Source organism: Triticum urartu, chromosome 7A, assembly GCF_056163025.1.
Source record: "Triticum urartu cultivar PI428250 chromosome 7A, HENAU_Tu73, whole genome shotgun sequence".
Lineage (NCBI taxonomy): Eukaryota > Viridiplantae > Streptophyta > Magnoliopsida > Poales > Poaceae > Triticum > Triticum urartu.
Genome location: NC_141879.1, coordinates 681,501,341 through 681,518,690, shown reverse-complemented (window position 1 = coordinate 681,518,690; position 17,350 = coordinate 681,501,341). Strand labels below are relative to the sequence as shown.

At 44.3% G+C, this 17,350-nt stretch overlaps 2 protein-coding genes and 1 pseudogene across 3 annotated transcripts; all 3 read right to left on the bottom strand.

Annotated features, from left to right (window-relative positions):
- Positions 1–2,106: 2,106 nt before the first annotated feature.
- On the bottom strand, positions 2,107–3,797 carry LOC147961432 (uncharacterized). Its single transcript, XM_087537257.1, has one exon. The coding sequence runs from the start codon at positions 3,630–3,632 to the stop codon at positions 2,427–2,429; it is 1,206 nt and encodes a 401-aa protein (XP_087393383.1). The 5' UTR covers positions 3,633–3,797; the 3' UTR covers positions 2,107–2,426.
- Positions 3,798–6,578: 2,781 nt separating this feature from the next.
- LOC125524434 (F-box protein At5g07610-like) lies at positions 6,579–11,251 on the bottom strand. 2 transcript variants are annotated; one of them, XR_015611472.1, is made up of 3 exons: positions 9,879–11,251; positions 8,728–9,017; positions 6,579–8,599 (listed from the first exon to the last, which is right to left on the bottom strand). XR_015611472.1 is itself a non-coding variant. In XM_087536601.1 (1 exon), the coding sequence occupies exon 1, from the start codon at positions 11,111–11,113 to the stop codon at positions 9,920–9,922; it is 1,194 nt and encodes a 397-aa protein (XP_087392727.1). In that variant the 5' UTR covers positions 11,114–11,251; the 3' UTR covers positions 9,543–9,919. The 2 variants fall into 2 exon arrangements, 1 of the variants encoding a protein (XP_087392727.1); XM_087536601.1 differs by lacking the exons at positions 6,579–8,599; positions 8,728–9,017 and having other exon boundaries at positions 9,543–11,251.
- Positions 11,252–13,422: 2,171 nt separating this feature from the next.
- LOC147961431 (F-box protein At5g07610-like) lies at positions 13,423–15,285 on the bottom strand (annotated as a pseudogene).
- Between the last annotated feature and the right edge of the window lie 2,065 nt (positions 15,286–17,350).

Sequence of the window (17,350 nt, the reverse complement as noted above, 5' to 3'; positions counted from 1 at the left end):
CCCCCTTTGATCCCGGTTCGTGAGTGAACCGGGATTAATGTCTTTATCCAGGCCTTAACCAAAGCCCTTTTTTCTACTAGTGCACTACTTCCATGATGAAGACAGCAAGTAGAACATGCCAATTTTTGGTGTCCGGTGACATGTATGTTGCATGACAATGTATGGATTTGAGGGTTTGCTATGAGGGAGATTGTTGTGGACACGGACAATTGAGGAGTGACCGGTCAGGAAAAGCAAAACAAACTATCCTACAGAACTAATGGAAAACGTTGCTAAAAAACTGATAGAAAACGGCAACGGCAACCAAACCTGCGATACGAAGACACCCTCAACGCTGGAGCCTGGAGGGCTACAGCCGTACAGGCAAAACCACACAGGCTAAAAACAACACACTAGAGAGTGTCCACTTCACATCGACACTACATCCGCTAGTCTCATAACCATGGGATTCCAGCCGTGTCGACCCCAGCCTATGAGCCCTCCATTGAGGCACCGAAGATACCGTCGAAGCATGCTCTTTCCTCAAAGGTGCCCACCATGTTTCCCTCCCGCTCCGCCTCTCCGCCTCCAGGATATTTCGGAAACGCCGGCCAGGACGATCACAATGTGGTTCATCCAGCACCTCCTGCTCAGGGCTGCAAGCTGGCAGTCATGGCGCCGAGCCTCGTAACCCCCAACGTGTTTGGGCTGCTAACCAATGTGGTCTGCAGATGCACACCCATCTCTGAAAAAGTTGCTACCATAAATTCTGAGGTTTCATGTGACTGAACCACAGTTTATTTGAATCTGCAAAATAGAGTAGCAACACAGGATAAAAGGAAGACTGCTTCTTGACGCTTCATCGTAAGACAGGTTGTTACATAAGAACAGTAATGATTCTCCAAATTACTCAACAGAAGTAATTTTAAGGAGTAGTACATATAAGTTACTGAAAAGTTGACTCAACAGAAAACTTTTAAGAACTTTACATGAATACTAATAACCATTATCTATAAAGAATTAGTGCAGAGCTAACAAAATTTTGTCCAACGAGTAATGATCTAACTGTAGGTTGATACTAACAAGAGGGAAAAGAGCAGCACAACGGGTGTGCAAGGTTTTAGCAGGCAATATATTTCACATTATTCAGCGGAGTACGCACTGACAATGGGAGTTACCTGTGGAAAGCAGTAGAGAACCAATCAATCCAATAAAAGTAGTCGCTAAACATGCTTATCTATTGGAAAATGAGCAGTGAGTATGAAAGGAAACTAGCAAAGACCCCACGGTTTTAGACCGCTAAGTGCTAACCAATGTGGTCTGCAGATGCACACCCATCTGATCTCTGGAAGTTGCTAGCATCAAATCCGACGATCCATGGTGACAGAACTGCAGTTTATTTGAATATATGCAAAATTAAGTAACAACACAACTTTAAAGAAAGAGGCTTCCCGCCGCCTCATCGTGGGACATATGGCTACAGAAAAGAAATAATGATTCTCTAAACGTAACACTTTTAAGAACTTTGAATGAATACTGATAAGCATTATTTACAAAAAAAATAGTGAAATAGTTTAGAGCTAACGAAATTCTGCCCAAGGACTAAGGATAGAACTGTAGGTAGTTTACTAGTAAGAGGGAGTACAACAGTTCAACGGGTATGCAAGGTTTTTAGCACGCAATGTGCTTCACAATATTCAGTAGAATAAGCACGGACAATGAAAGTTACATTAATTAGCTAAAATGCATGTGGTAAGTACTAACCTTAAGAAGCACCCGCCAAAAAAAACTCATACTGCACTAACAAATTTATCTGCTAGAAAAAATCTCTATCATAAATTCATAATACACTAAACATGTAGCTGAAATGCTTAGTTCTATTCTACAACTGAGTGATCAACATGCTGCAAATTACAATATCCATTTGATACTGGTAGAGCCGTAGAGGCAATGCAACTACTCTGGTTTCTGAAACAGGCAGGATTACAAATCATCAACATTGACATTTCGCAACCTTTTGAGCTAGCATGATCACAATACATGCTGCACACATATCAGAACCGGAAAAAATAAGAGACCAAGAAAATCTTAGCAATGAAATCAGCCAATGCAGACTGTGGGCGCTCGTATCAGAACATAAGCAAACAACTTTGCTTAGCTAATCAGGTAAGACATAAAAATAATCAAAATAGATCACACTAAAGTGTCTCATACTCATACGGTTCTACTTGTTACACATCCAAATTCCAAAGGCATAGAACATATACAACAAGTCATACCAAATGTCTCATGCCCATTCATATGGCTCAGATTGTATGTATTGTTCATATACTAACATAAACAAAATACAGTATCTCCGTTTGAATGAATCTTTGTGAAGAGTTCACTTGAAAACACAACGGAGCACCTTGCCCATGGCTTCCCATTTTCAATCAGCAGAACATTCATCAATTGGGAGTTGCCAGCTGCCGTATTCCTCCGTCCAATGGTAGGCAGGAGGACAAGAGCGGCACATATGGGAAAAATCGCATAAATCTTTGGTAGTTATGGTCAAGGCGATATACAATTGGTCTTTCACGATGATCCAAGTCGTATGCCAAAATTTCATTGTTTGAATGATGTATGAAGATGAGATTGGCATGTGGGTGTAGTCCAATGACTTTGAGGAACGTCTTACCCGGAACCGCATCTGGAAACCTGTACAGTTTCCAGTACATGCATTCGTCATTCTGCTGACGACTCGCATCCCAGTCATAGACCTCAGAACCAAGAACGTAGGCCGATAGAGTCAAAGCTCTGCGTGAGATGAACCCTTCACGATCCCAGGAATCGATATAAAGTAGCCGGCCGGCAGACTTCCCGATGAAACCTGAGAAACCCTTGACGGCGAGTATCGGCAGCAGGAGGGTTCTCCATTTCACCCCTTGTGCATCAACCATCGCCAGTCCGGACTCATCTATGAGCAGGTGCAGAAATCCCTTATGCAAAACCCCACGCTGACCAAAGCATAAGGTGACTTGGATGTCCCATTTGGGCTCCATTGCCACCCATGCACGGGTTTTTGAAGAGTAGATCCTCACTCCCGTCACAACCAGGGGGTGTATGCCCTGGCTGTCCGGGGGTAAAATGTCTGTCACAAGCTCGAAGACATGGAACTCTTGAGTGGATACAGCGCTGTCGAAACCCAGGTAAGCGCTGCTGAGGTTGCCAGAGTAGCCAGAGTGAGGCAGCACGATATACTCACTGGTAGCTGGATTGGAGACCATGTACCGAGAAATTCCAGCAGGGGTGTCCGTGCGAATGCTTGCAAGAAACAGTCCGTCGCAGGAATCCTCGAGGGAGCAGAAGCAGTCCGTGCTATCGGGCGGTAGTGGCAGACGCGGGTGGGTCTCAGGGACGCTGGACCAAGGGAAAGCAGACATATCCGCGTACTTGATGCCGTCGAAGCCGCGGGGCTCGGCCGTGGCCTCGTTGTTGATGCGGTAGAAGAAGCCGGCCAGGGTCTGCGCCATCTTCTTCCGATTGGCGGGGTCGGCGATGATGCCGCGCCAGGCCGGGCAGACGCACTTGCAGATGCAGAGAGATTTGTAGGGCACCCGACAGAGGATCTCCGCGATTAGGTCGTGGGTGAGCCTGGACATAGGCTCATCCATGCCGGCCGTCCGCCGCGAGCGCTGGCTGCGGTTCTCGCGGAAGGGATGGGCTGGAATTGGTAGGCTGTGGCGGCGGTCGGCGGGGATGGATGCCGGCGGCCGCGGCGGCGGGGTGCCTTTAGGGTTGGGGACTCTTTGAGTGGGGAATGAGGGGCAGGTAGGTGGGAGGGGTTAATTCATTGTGTACATAGAAAGTTGTATATATATTTCGATTTCTTATTTATTTTTTCTCATTTGTTATTCATCAGTTGCCTGATGCTCTGATCTGGGTTAGTCGATTTTGGACGAAGCACCGAGGTAAAGATAGGACACCGCAAGGAGCACCAACGAGAGGCAGGGATGCTAGCGAGGCCTAGCCAGAAGGGTCAGAGCCAAGGATGATGGCAATAGTGTCACCGGTAGAAGAGAGTCAGAGGTTGATGGGTTTGGGGGTGCGGGGAGGTTACTGGCGACGGAGATCGTGTCGGGGTTAGAGGGATGATCAGGACGATGGCAGCAGAACGGAGATGGAGGGGGCGGGGCGCGCGGGGGGGGGGGGGGGGGGGGGGGGGGGGGCGTCATGCAGTGCTGGCCACAAATGGCGGCGGTAGGCCATTAGACTACGTTGGTCGGTGGTTGCGTGAAGAAGAAGAAGAAGAAGAAGAAAAAGAAGACGCCAAGGTCATTGGGTTCGCGCTAATCGACTGAAATATAAAATGCATAGGTGATCCCTATGTTTTTCATGATTGATGCACTGTGATAATGTATCATAATATGACGATAGAATCTTCTCTCGCTTCCATAAATAGAATTCCAAGTCATCTTTCTGCAAAACGACACCATGTACTTTTTGGAAATAAAAGAGAGGTTCTCAATGGCTCGAAAAACTAACAAAAGGATCCCCACAACACTCATGTGCAAATCACGCTGCAATTTTTCAAAATTGTGCAAAGACCCTTGCCCATTGGAACATTTGCAAGTAGCACCCCAAATCCCAAGAATAATAGAAAGGTCTGATTCTTCGGTAGATTTTCTTAAGAAACCAGGGAAATCCCTGAAAGTGCTAGACAACTCGAGAAATTCATAGAAACTTAACAAAAAATTAGTAAAATATGGAGAAATGGAGAAAATTGCCAGGAAGGGAAGGGAAAATAGGGAGACCTACTGGGACCTTTTATACCGCCCTTCAAATGAGACTTCTTTCTCTTCTTCCTCTTTTGCCCCATGTGATGAAGCAAGCCTTTCTTCGGCAATCAAGACCCAGGGTTTCAAAACAAAAGGGAATTTTCCATCGAAGACAAATCTAAAAGTTCCAAGGACACAATGGAAGTTTTGCTCGCAGTCAAAGCAAGCTACCACCCCCCCCCAAATCAAGAAAGATGACAACATCCTCCGATCTAGAGACTTTAGACGCCCCCCTCCCCCCCCCCCCCACACACACACAATCGCGACGATTCACCTGGCTCAACTCAAGGGACTCTTGTAGTGAGAACAATTAATTGCACCTGGGGGACCTACCTAGTCCTACTTGGCAAGTCAATCATAGTGTAATGAAGTTTATTGCAATCAATAAAGTCTAAGCAAATTTTAATGGTCAAACAAGTCAATGGAGGAAAAATGATAAGAAGAAGACATCAAAGGAATAGTTAAAAAGCAAAGATGCCCAAGTTAAGAAGGAAGCCCACGAAGAGAAGCCCCCCATGGTAGGGGTGAGAAGGATTGGTCCACTATGAACTATGAACTCCCTTCCCCTTTCTAATCCACCATGGACCAAATATTACCTCTGATACTATTCATATTTACCATCTCAAGGGTACTCTTGGTCCCTTTTAAGGACTCCTAGCATAGATAACACCCCCATGGGCATGCAACTCATTCACCCCTACTAGGATATAATCTAGGGGAGGGCACTAATTAAAGCTCCAAGACTTGTTCGGGGAGCTCAACGTCCAATCCGCGGAGTCTCGTACGACTAATTGTTGTCGAGGAGAAGCTTGAAGAGGGTGCCAATTAAGGAGTCTCAACTCCTTCCTAACACAGGATTACATCGCGCTCTGTCGAGTCGGTGAACCTATTCAAAAACATCGAGTCGCTATAAGGTCGTCATATACACCCCCTAAATAAATATTTATTGTGCTCGCTTTATTAAAGACACCTATGATATTCTCGGTCTCGACCACGTTCTAAAGGAACCCCCTAAGCACACTTTGTTTTCACTACATCATACTCTCTAGTAGGAAAGATCAAGGTTGCGGCATCAAAAGAAGTGGCAGCAGCAATCTTTTTCAAGGTGCCATTGTTGTTACCCACGGTAGTCGCGCCGAGATGCTCTGTGTAGAAATTAACACGTCTATTATGGGTATGAGCCTGACTCGTTCATGAAACACGACATGAAAGTGTGCACCGGACCTGGTGTGTGGTCGAGGAGGAGTGCTTGTACCACTCCTCTTCTCATGCTCCAATGCGATGTGGAAGATAGTTCCTTATATGTTGTTGCAACATCTCCTCCATATCCCATGTGGGACTAAACTCACACCCATATCATGAGCGTATGAGATTTATCCGCGAATTATTTGATTAACAGGCCCAAAGCCATTCAACTTTCAACACATTCTTCAAGCTCCGTGACTCCAATCTTCAAGAGGCTATGTGGTAGTGTGTATGTGTGTGGGGATCCAGTATGTTTATGCAATACAAGTATGTTTGTTGCATATGTATACGATTGAGCCAAGTAATGGAGCCTCGAGTCCCAGCCAAAAGGTGCTATCATCGAGCACTTGCATATTTTTTTATTTCATGTAAATAACGCAAATTTCATTGAGCTATGCTATTAACTTTATATAATAACTTCCCCACAAAAAAACTTATATAATAATTAATCAGCAGCTATAGTTAGAGCTGAACACTACCACAGTTAAATAACAATCAGTCAACAGAAATTCAATTATATACTACCCATTGGCGAATGTAAAGATCCTCTTATTTTAGGTATAGAAAGCAAGGCCTCGAGTTAGAAAAAAATACCTCGCAGCTATACATTAGAGTCTATTAAAAAATCAAAAGGAAAAATTGGGGGATAATTTATGTTTTATTGGTACTTGTTGTTGTAGCACATAGAATCTTCATATTCTCTAAGCAATCAGGTCGCTGCAGTTGCCTCTAGAGCAAATGTGAGATGTAACATAGAGGAACAAATAAACAAGTTTGAGTATGCCGTACAGCCAGATTTCAGACTACAACTTTCCTCCTCTGCCTTTGGGATATTTAGGAAACACCGTCCGATACAATATGGTTCGTCCAGCGTCTCCTTCTCAGCTGGTGTGAGGTGGCAGTCATCTGGAGCCAGCAACTCAAACAAGCCCCGGAACGCCTTTGACTGCATTTTGTGCCCCGATTACTGCAACATTCATGCATCGCCTTTGACTTGATCACTGTCTCTTGGGCATCTACTAGCACCAGACCAACGATCACAAGTTAACTTGGCTTATGCATCCGCCTTTTCTCTTGGGAGAATTGACATCCGCACAGTAACTGTGTTCCGAATAGGTGGAAGATCAAGCAACCTCTGTTGAATCTGTCTTGCGCAACATTATCCCTATTAAGTAGAATGTAGTACCAAAAAAGATATCAGACTGTAGAATAACAAAGTGAGAAAAGCGAAGCGGAGAAAGCTAGTAACTGGTAAGAAATAAGGAAACTAGCAAAGACCCCACGGTTTTAGACTGCTAAGTGCAAACTGTTGTGGTCTGCAGATGCACACCCATCTGATCTCTGAAAGTTGCTAGCATCAAATTCGACGATTCATGGTGACTGAACCACAGTTTATCTGAATCTGCAAAATTAAGTAACAATACAACATAAAAGGAAGAGGATTCCCGCTGCCTCATCATAAGGCATATGGCTACAGAAAAGCAATAATGATTCTCTAAATGTAACACTTTTTAAGAACCATTATTTATAAAGAATTAGTGAATTAGTTAGTGTAGAGCTAATGAAATTCTATCAAGGACTAAGGATATAACTGTAGGTAATTACTAGTAAGAGGGAGCAGAACAGTTCAACGGCTATGCAAGGTTTTTAGCAGGCAATGTGCTTCACAATATTCAGTAGAATACACACTGACAATGGAAGTTACCTGCAGAAAGCAGTAGAAGGTAGATAACCAATGGACGCAAGAAAAGTAGTCTAGCCTTACTCTACTTAATAAAGGCAGGAAGCCAGGAAATAGCAGTATGCTACTACGAGAATCATTAAAGCAGTAAACATCAATATAGTTACATTAATTAGCTAAAATGCATGTGGTAAGTGCTTACCTTAAGAAGCACCCGCTAAAAAAATCATACTATACTAACAAATTTATCTGCTAGAAAAAAAAAACTCTATCATTATACACTAATGCTTAATTCTATTCTACAACTGAGTGATCAGAACATGAGCTGCCTCCTTACACCTACGAACAGCATGTCTATGTGCACAGGATATAAACTTTCTAGCTCTGCTCTTAAATATTACGGATAATAGCACCGCCGCACTGGTGAGAGATCTATCGAGGCCTTGTTGTTGTTGGACTTCATTAATTACCGAGGGACAATCAGAAACCACCTGAAGCGATTGGACCCCTGTATTTTCAGCAAGAACTGAGAGCTTGAGGGCAATATACACGACTGAGGAAGCCTCAGCAAACAGCTCACCAGTCCCAAGTGAGCACACGTTACTACTCCGAAACCAGCGCATCCAGATTCTAAAGAAATGCAGAAACCACATTGATCATCAACAAGCTTTCTAGTGGCAGAGATCATATATTTCTGAGTTGACGTCGGCGTCTCACGCCTATTCGAGCCTATTGAACTGATGGCAATTAGCGAGATAAAATCGATATAACCTTAGATTTTTTTCAGCAACGCGAAGAGGGTGGGATAGTGCCTCACCATTGCTACATCGGTACCTGTTCTCCCACACACATGTGCCATACAGCCATTGACCATTGCCTGGTATGAACAAAAAATGTAAGCTTCAGGCAAATACCAAATCTTTCTTCAGCTCTTTCCATATATCTTTAACATATTGCCATTGCAAAGTACAATGCTCCACAGATTCCTCTTGATTACAATCATACCTTGTCGTGACTGATCGCACTTGAAGTTGAATACCAGTAAGAAGGCAATTATGAGCCACATTCTCCGTAAAACCACCTCCATCTTGTTAGGACACTGAATTAACCATAATTTTCTCCAAGCTTTTTCCATAGTCCCTTGATTTGACGATGCTCCTTTGGCAGCATCACTTAGGTTTTTCTAGAATATGCTCCAATCTTAGTGTGTGGGACAAGGCAGAAAATCAGTACAACGTTCAGAACTTGCTGGAATACTGAGAATCTCTTCAGGAAAGAGGTTCAATGGAAGTTACCTGCAGGAGATAACCAGCCGAAGAAACAAAAGTGTAGCTACAATCAATAAAGGCAGGAAATAACAGGATGCCAGAAATAGGAAAACTAAGGGGGTGAGTACGAAAAGACATAGGCTAGAGCAACAAAAGGCAGTATGAAGTTATGGTGGTTTTGGATCAGGGATATACCAACAGTGTTGTTAAATTAAAGTAGATAATCAAGCCGTACTTTCAATTTGGATCCTTACAAGAAGAAAAACAGAGCAGGAAATTATTCATGCCTCATCAAGATATTATGATCATTTCTGACATACTATAACATTTACCAACTGGGATGTGAATCATCAAAATTGACCTTTCTCAACCTTCTGAGTTAGCATGATCACTTTACATGCTGCACACATAGGCAAACTTCTATGAATATAGCATCAAACCAGAAAAAACAAGAGCCCGAGAAAATCTTGCAAACACCAGAACATAAGCAACTCTTGCTTAGACACTCAGGTAAAATATCAAAATAAATAAAATAGAACACACACTAAAGCATCTCATACAGCTCTACTTGTTGCACATCAAAAGGCGTAGAACATACCAAGTGTCTCGTACACTTTCATATGGCTCAGATTGCATGTGTACATAAACTAGAACATAAACAATTCTGGCTTACACAGAAATGTCTCATACTTGTTGCCCATCAAAAGACACAGAGCATACTACAGCTCAGACTAACACATCCATGAGGGAAACATTCAGCGACACAAATACTACAAATGAAAAAGAATACATATCAATCTGGAAACGAAAGCTGGCATTTTCTACAAACAACGCAGCATCTCCATTTGAATCTTTGTGAAGATTTCACTTGAAATTGCAACAGAGTACCTCACCCATGGCCGCCCTTTCTTCAATCAGCAGAACATTCATCAATTTGGAGTTGCCAGCCGTATTCCTCCATCCAATGGTAGGCAGGACAGCAGTGGCACATATGGGAAAAATTGCATAAATGTCCGGTAGTCATGATCAAGGTGATATACAATTGTACTTTCACGGTGATCCAAATCGTATGCCAACAGTTCACTGTTTGAATAAGCCATGACGATCAGATTGGCATGTGGGTGTACACCAATGACTTTGAGAAACTTCTTCTTTGGAACTGCATTTGAAAACTTGTGCAACATATTCCAGTACACGCATTCGTCGTCCAGGTGGGACACTTCCCAGTTATAAATCTCAACACTAAGAACGTAAACTGATATAGTCAAAGATCTGTTTGAGCTGTATCCTTGACTATCACGGGGGTCGATGTAAAGTAGCTGTCCGGCAGACTTCCCGATGAAACCTGAGAAACCCTTAGCAGCGAGTATTGGCAGCAGGACGGTTCTCCATTTTACCCCTTGTGCATCAACTATCGCCAGCCCGGACTGATATGTGAGCAAGTGCAAACACCCATTACAGAAAACTCCAGGCTGATCAAAGCACAAGCCGACTTCGATGTCCCATTGGGGTTCCATTGCCACCCATGCACCAGTTTTTGAGGAGTAAATCCTCACTGCTCTCACAAACAGGGATTTGTTCGAGCCCCAGTTCCGGTGTGACCATTCGTGTAGAAACTCAAACACATGGAACTCTTGAGTGGACGCACCACTGTCGAAACCCAGGTAAGCAATGCTGTTGGTGCCGGCGTGGCCATTGTGGGGCAGCAGAGTGTACTCACCGCTGGCTGGATTGGAGACCATGTAGCGAAAATTGCCAGCCCCAATAGAAATGCGGGCAAGAAACAGTCCATCGCAGGAATCATCGACGGACATGACGCGGTCCGTGCTGTCGGGCGGCAGCGGTAGCCGCGGGTGGGTCCTGGGGACGCTCGCCCACGGGAAGGCGGACAGGTCGGCGTAGTTGACGCCGGGGAAGCCGCGGGGCTCGTCGTTGATGCGGTAGAAGAAGCCGGCCAGGGACTGCAGAATCTTCTTCCTGTACACGGGGTCGGCGATGAGGTCGCGCCAGGCCGGGCAGACGCACTTGCAGATGCAGAGAGATTTGTAGGGCACGCGGGAGAGGATCTCCGCGATTAGGTCGCGGGTGAGCCTGGAGATCGGCTCCACCACCGGATTCTCCATAGCTTGAAACGGCGGCGGCTGGAATAGGTAGGTTTCGACGGCAGATGGGCGGCGGCGGCGACGACGGCTTGGAAGGGGTGGCGGCTGGAATGGGTAGGCTATAGGGGTTGGGGCAGGGGACTCGGACGGAGTGGGGACTGACTGATGTCTCGGATTGGGGAAAAGGCCCACGATGAAGATAAAAAAGGTGGCCTTTTTTTTTGCTTTGATTTATTTCTTGAGGTTTTCTTTGCTTTGATATGAAGATCACCTGGTCCGTTTATTTCAGAAAATTTCAAAGCTGAGCTGAAAATATGATTTTTTTTCAAAAGAAACCTGTGTGTGGATTTTATAGTGGGTCTTGTACCAGTAATTTTTTGTGGATTTTTTTATTAATTTGTGGTCTGGATATAAAAAAACTGAAGTGAATAACTAGCCATTGTCGCATAGAAAAATGCTTGGTTTCATTTTTTACATTTTACAGAGCACAAATAAATTGCGATTTTCATAAACTTTAAATCTGGAAACATACATGAGTCACTTGGACGTGAGACTTTTATAATGTACAGTATGAATTTAGTTAGAGAAGTACATGCTCCCAAATGCACCTCATATTTTCCCCTTTACATAATGAATTATGTCACTTATTTTTAAATCAAATATCAGTACTACTACTTTTTTTCCAGGCATTTCCCATGTTTTTTTTGAACGGGCATTTCCCATGATATATTTTTTTTTGAGAATCTTCCCATGATTTTGGACTAGGCTTCCTCACAGGATGCTGCTTGCTGGAGCGAGAGGCTAGGTACTACTCCAAAATCACAGGAGTACAAAACAGGGTTCTGAAACAAAATCACAGCATCCACATTGATCATCAACAAGCGGCAGAGATCATATATTTATGTGTTGACGTCGACAGCGTCTCACGCCTACTGTAGCCTGCTGAACTGATGCCAATCAGCGACACAAAATCGATATAAGCCTGGATATTTTTAGCAACGCGAAGGGATCATCACGACATCAATACAAAGTTCTTCCACATGTGCCATACAGCCAGCCCAAAAATCAAGCAGTGGAAGTCCGATGCTTCAGTAATCCAGCCCACTGAGCATTGCCTGATATGAGCAAAATATTGAAGCTTCAGGCAAATACCATAATCTTTCTTCGGATCTTTCCATATTTATGACACATTATTGGCATTACAAAAAACAATGCTCCACATTTTCCTCTCGATTACAAAGATGACAAATAAAACCGCCTTCATCTTGTTAGGACATTGAATTGTCAATAGTTGTCTCCAATCTTTTTCCATAGTCCGCTGGTTTGATGATGTTACTTTGGCATCATCACTTCGATTTTCCAGAGTAGCTGTGATCTGGCCAGGTTATATGATATCTGACTGAATATTCACACTGAAGTGCGAGCCCAAGAGGAAAATTAGTACAACCTTCGGAGCTTCAATGGAAGTCTCCTGAGGATCCTCTCTGCAATCTCTCCAGGAAAGAGGTTCAACGGAAGTTTCCTGAGGGAAGGAGATAACCAATCGAAGAAAGGTGTAGCCATAATTAATAAAGGCAGGAAATAGTACAATGCCACTAATAAAAATATACTGAAGTAGTGAGTACAATAAGACATAGGTTAGAGAAACAAAAGGGAGTACAAAGTTATAGTAGTTATACCTTAAATAAAATATTAGCATCAGTACAGTTACTTTAATTCTAGCAAAAATAAGTGTCAAGTGCTAACCTTAACAAGCACCAGCTCAAAAGTGGTAACCCTAACACATTCTTATCTACTAGAAAAACCAACCCCATTATTTTACTAAACATGTGTTCTAAAATGCTTATTTCTACTCTAAAACAGAGTGATCAGCCCACTAAAACAGAGTGGCAAGTCGACTTTTCTGATTAGCCTGACAAAGCAGGACTAGTACATTTTATTTCATCCCGACTTGTTGGAGCTGGAGCAGAGTTAAACAGATGGTTTCCCAACACAATTGACTCATGGATTCAGAAAATTAAACTAGATAACCCAGCCATGGTTTCAATTTGAATCCTTTAGAAGAAAAATATAGCAGGAAATTGTCCATGCATCATCAAGAGATTATGATCATTTCTGATACTGGCTTTCTCAACCTTTTGACCTAGCATGATCACATACATGATGCACACATATGCAAACCTCTAGGAATATAACATCAAACCAGAAAAAACAAGAGACCAAGAAAATCTTAGCAATGCAAACACCTAGATAGAATTGTATGTGTACACATCAGAACATAAGCAACTCTTGCTTAGCCACTCGGGTAAAACATTACAAAACAAATCAAATTAGAACACACTAGACTAGTGTCTCACTGCCTCATATAGCTCATACTCGTTGCACATCAAAAGGCACAGAACATTCTACAACTCATACCAAGTGTCTTGTACACATCCATAGTAGAACATAAATAATTCTGGCTGAGCCAATAGAGGTACACACGGAAATGTCTCATACATCCGTACTTGTTGCCTCGTCAAAAGGCATAGAGCATACGACAAATCACAGTAACACATCCATGAGGGAAACATCCAACGAGACAAATACTAGAAATGAAAACCAATGCAGATCAAACTGAAACTAAAGGTGGCATTTTCTATGAACAACACAGCATCTCCGTTTGAATCTTTGTGAAGAGTTCACTTGAAAACGCAACAACCAACTGAGCACCTCGTCCATGGCTTCCCATTTTCAATCAGCAGAACATTCATCAACTAGGAGTTGCGAGCCGTAGGCTGGACAGCAGTGGCACATATGGGAAATATTGCTCATGTGCGCAGTAGGTACGCTCAATGCGGAGTACAGCTGTACTTTCATGATGATCCAAATCATATGCCAGCAGTTCATTATTGTTCCAATCGGCCAAAAAGATGATATTGGCATGTGGGTGTACTCCGACGACTTTGAGGTGCCGGCTGAGACAAAAATTCTTCCTTGGAATCACATTTGAAAGCTTGTGCAACAATATCCAATGCGTGCATCCGTCATCCAAATGAGACACATCCCAGTTATAAATCCCACTACTAAGAACGTAGACAGATACAGTTGAAAATGGGGGCGAGCCATATCCTTCTTCACGGTCGTCAGAGTTGATATAAAACAGTTGTCCTGCAGATTTTCCAATGAAACCAGAGGAACTCGGATCGATGAAATTTGGCACCGGGTGGTTCTCCATTTTAGCCCTTGTGCATCAACTATTGCCAACCCATCAAGATGTATGAGCAAGTGCAAACACCCCTTAAGGAAAACTCCAAGCGGACCACCGCACAAGCTAACTTGGACGTCCCATTTGGGTTCCATTGCTACCCATGCACCAGTTTCTGAAGAGTAAATGTTGACCCCTGTCACAACCGGGGGAACCCAGTGCTCGTCTGCCCATTCCACAAACTGGAACACATGAAACTCTTGAGTGGAGACACCACTGTCCAAGCCCAAGTAAGAGCCACAGCACTCAGCAGTTGCCAGCGTAGCCGGAGTGGGGCAGCAGAGTATACTCACTGGTAGCTGGATTGGAGACCATGTAGCGAAACTGTAGCTCCGGGGTGCCCGTCCGAATGCGGGTAAGAAACAGCCCATCGCAGGAATCCTCGAGAGTGAAGAAACACTCCGTGCTGTCAGGCGGCAGTGGCAGGCGCGGGTAGGTCCTGGGGACGCTCGCCCAAGGGGAGGCCGACAGATCGGCGTAGTTGACGGCCAAGCCGCGGGGCTCGGCAGAGTCGGCCTCGCGTTTGGCGGTGGTGTGGTAGAAGAAGCCGGCCAGGGACTGCACAATCTTCTTCCTGTAGACGGGGTCGGCGATGAGGTGGCGCCAGGCCGGGCAGACGCACTTGCAGATGCAGAGAGATTTGTAGGGAACGCGAGAGAGGATCTCCGCCATTAGGTCGTGGGTGAGTCTGGGCATCGGCTCCTCCATGCCGCGTGTCCTCCGCGAGCGCTGGCTACAGTTCTTGGGTGGACTAGGTGGCTGGAATAGGTAGGTTGCGGCGGCGGAGATGGATGGCGGCGGCGGCGGAGTGCCTTTGGAGATGGGGACTCGGAGTGGGGACTGGGTTGTGCTGGGGTGGGTCATGGAGCAAGCAAGTGCTATAGGTGGCCAAACGGGCCAGACTAAACGGGCCAGCCCGCGAGCACGCCGGCACGGTCCGCCATGGGCCAGGCATGGCACAGGCTAAACGGGCCATGTCTGGCACGCGGGCCGGCATGGCACGCGCTATTCGTCACCCTGGTGAGGAATTCTTATTTCTCACCCCACCCATCCCGCAGGAACACAACACACAGGAGGTAAAATTATGGATACTGGAAGGCGTTCCGTAGTTTACTACTTACGGTAGCATGGAGTGCAGTGTAATCTTACAACCTGGAGTGCAATGTAATCTTACAGAGAGGAGGCGTGAAGCACTAAGGGCATGCCATGTATCTGTATGTAACATAGTTTTACGGGAAGAGATTAGTAAAAAAAAATTTGACCGCAAATAAGACTTTATTTCTTAAATAATAGACATGTCCTTTACAATGAGATTGGAAATAAAGTCAGGGATCACGTCCCAAAACCCAGAAACCCTTTTCATGAAAGAGTTCTTTGCTAGTTCATCCGCCACTTGGTTAGCTTCTCTAAAGCAGTGATTGAATGATACTGACGCGAAGTCTGTCATTAGTTGCTTACACTCCATGATGATAGCTATATCCGGCCCCATATAATCATAGATTTGGTTCATTGAGTCCACCACAAATGAAGAATCTGACTCCAGAACAACAGTGCTGCACCCAATATTGGCTGCTAGGTAGAGACCATTCCTGATCGCCATTAGTTCAGCGCTGTCCACCCCTGTTACTACTGGAAAGAACCAATTTGCTGCCGCTATAAAATCTCCTCGATCATCTCGGGCCACAGCCCCACTCGCTCCTGAGAGTGTTTCATATTGGAACGCAGCATCAACATTAATCTTCACTATCCCCCGGTTTGGCTTCTTCCAAATATGATCAACTGTCTTTGATGTGCCCTTGGGAGACACTGATCGCAAGTAATTCGTTGTCAGAACTCTAATCGCTAGAGCCGTTCTCGACGAATCTTGGACCTCAATACCTTTGGCGATCTGCCGTCGCTGCCACCAAATGTACCAGGCCGCCACTAGTGCAAGTTCTGCCCTTGGTAGTTCATGGTCATTACCCTGAAGCTTCGACAGGATTTCCATTGTGATAGAACCTGATCTGTCCTCAGCCATCGCCTCTTGCACACTTTGCGCCAAGCTAAGTTGTTTCCAAACCGAGCTTGCTCGCGGGCAGTTAAACAGGCAGTGTTGTATATCTTCTACTCCAACTGAGCAGACTGTGCATGGGATATGGCGGTTTGCCAATACACCAAGGCAAGGTAGGGAACCGTGCAGGACTTTCCAACCAAAGTGTTTTATCTTCCCAGGAACCTTCAAATTCCACATATCCTTCCACACCGAGTTGATATATTCTGAGCCTTGCCCATCCCCTCGCCGCCAAGAGATTAGTAAATTACCTCTATATATCTGCTATACATGGGCATTGCCGCGTCATAATTGTCTCCCTATCACAGGTCAATTTTTTTTAAAAAAAACTTTATATTCAATTCCTAGGTCGGTAAGAAATTTGGAATCCAAAAAGCAAACAAGAGGTTCTAATTTTATTTTGACGGTAAAGAAACAAGTTCTATTAATTCAGTTGAGAAACACGTCCTACTTGTATTTTATTTTGTGACACGAGAACACGTTACTAATTCAGTTGAGATCCGAACATAAGAAATTTGGCAGTAGACGTAAACAAGAGTATCTTCAACGTTCCATAAAAAAAAGAGGTTCTTCAACGTGTATGGTCCAGTAACTGAATGTCATGTCAACGTATGACTTACTTGTAAAATGATAGGCAAATGTAATAATTTATGCGGCATTCCAAACTATTTTGTAATATTTTTTTCCGTTACACGACACTGAAGCCTGAAGGCCATCTCATTGACGTCATTTGTCGCTGACTCAATCTGATCTCAATATTCTACCTCATCAGAGGATCAAGGACATAGAAATAGCTGAGCTTTTTTTTTAAAAAAAGACTCGAGCTTAACCCGACTTTGAATTAACAAAGCGACCAGCCGGCAAGAATTACAATAACCACCAACATCTCTAAGAAAACACCAACAAACAAAGAAAAGAAAACAACAAAAGATACAAGGGGTTCAGCAAACCACTCACAAGT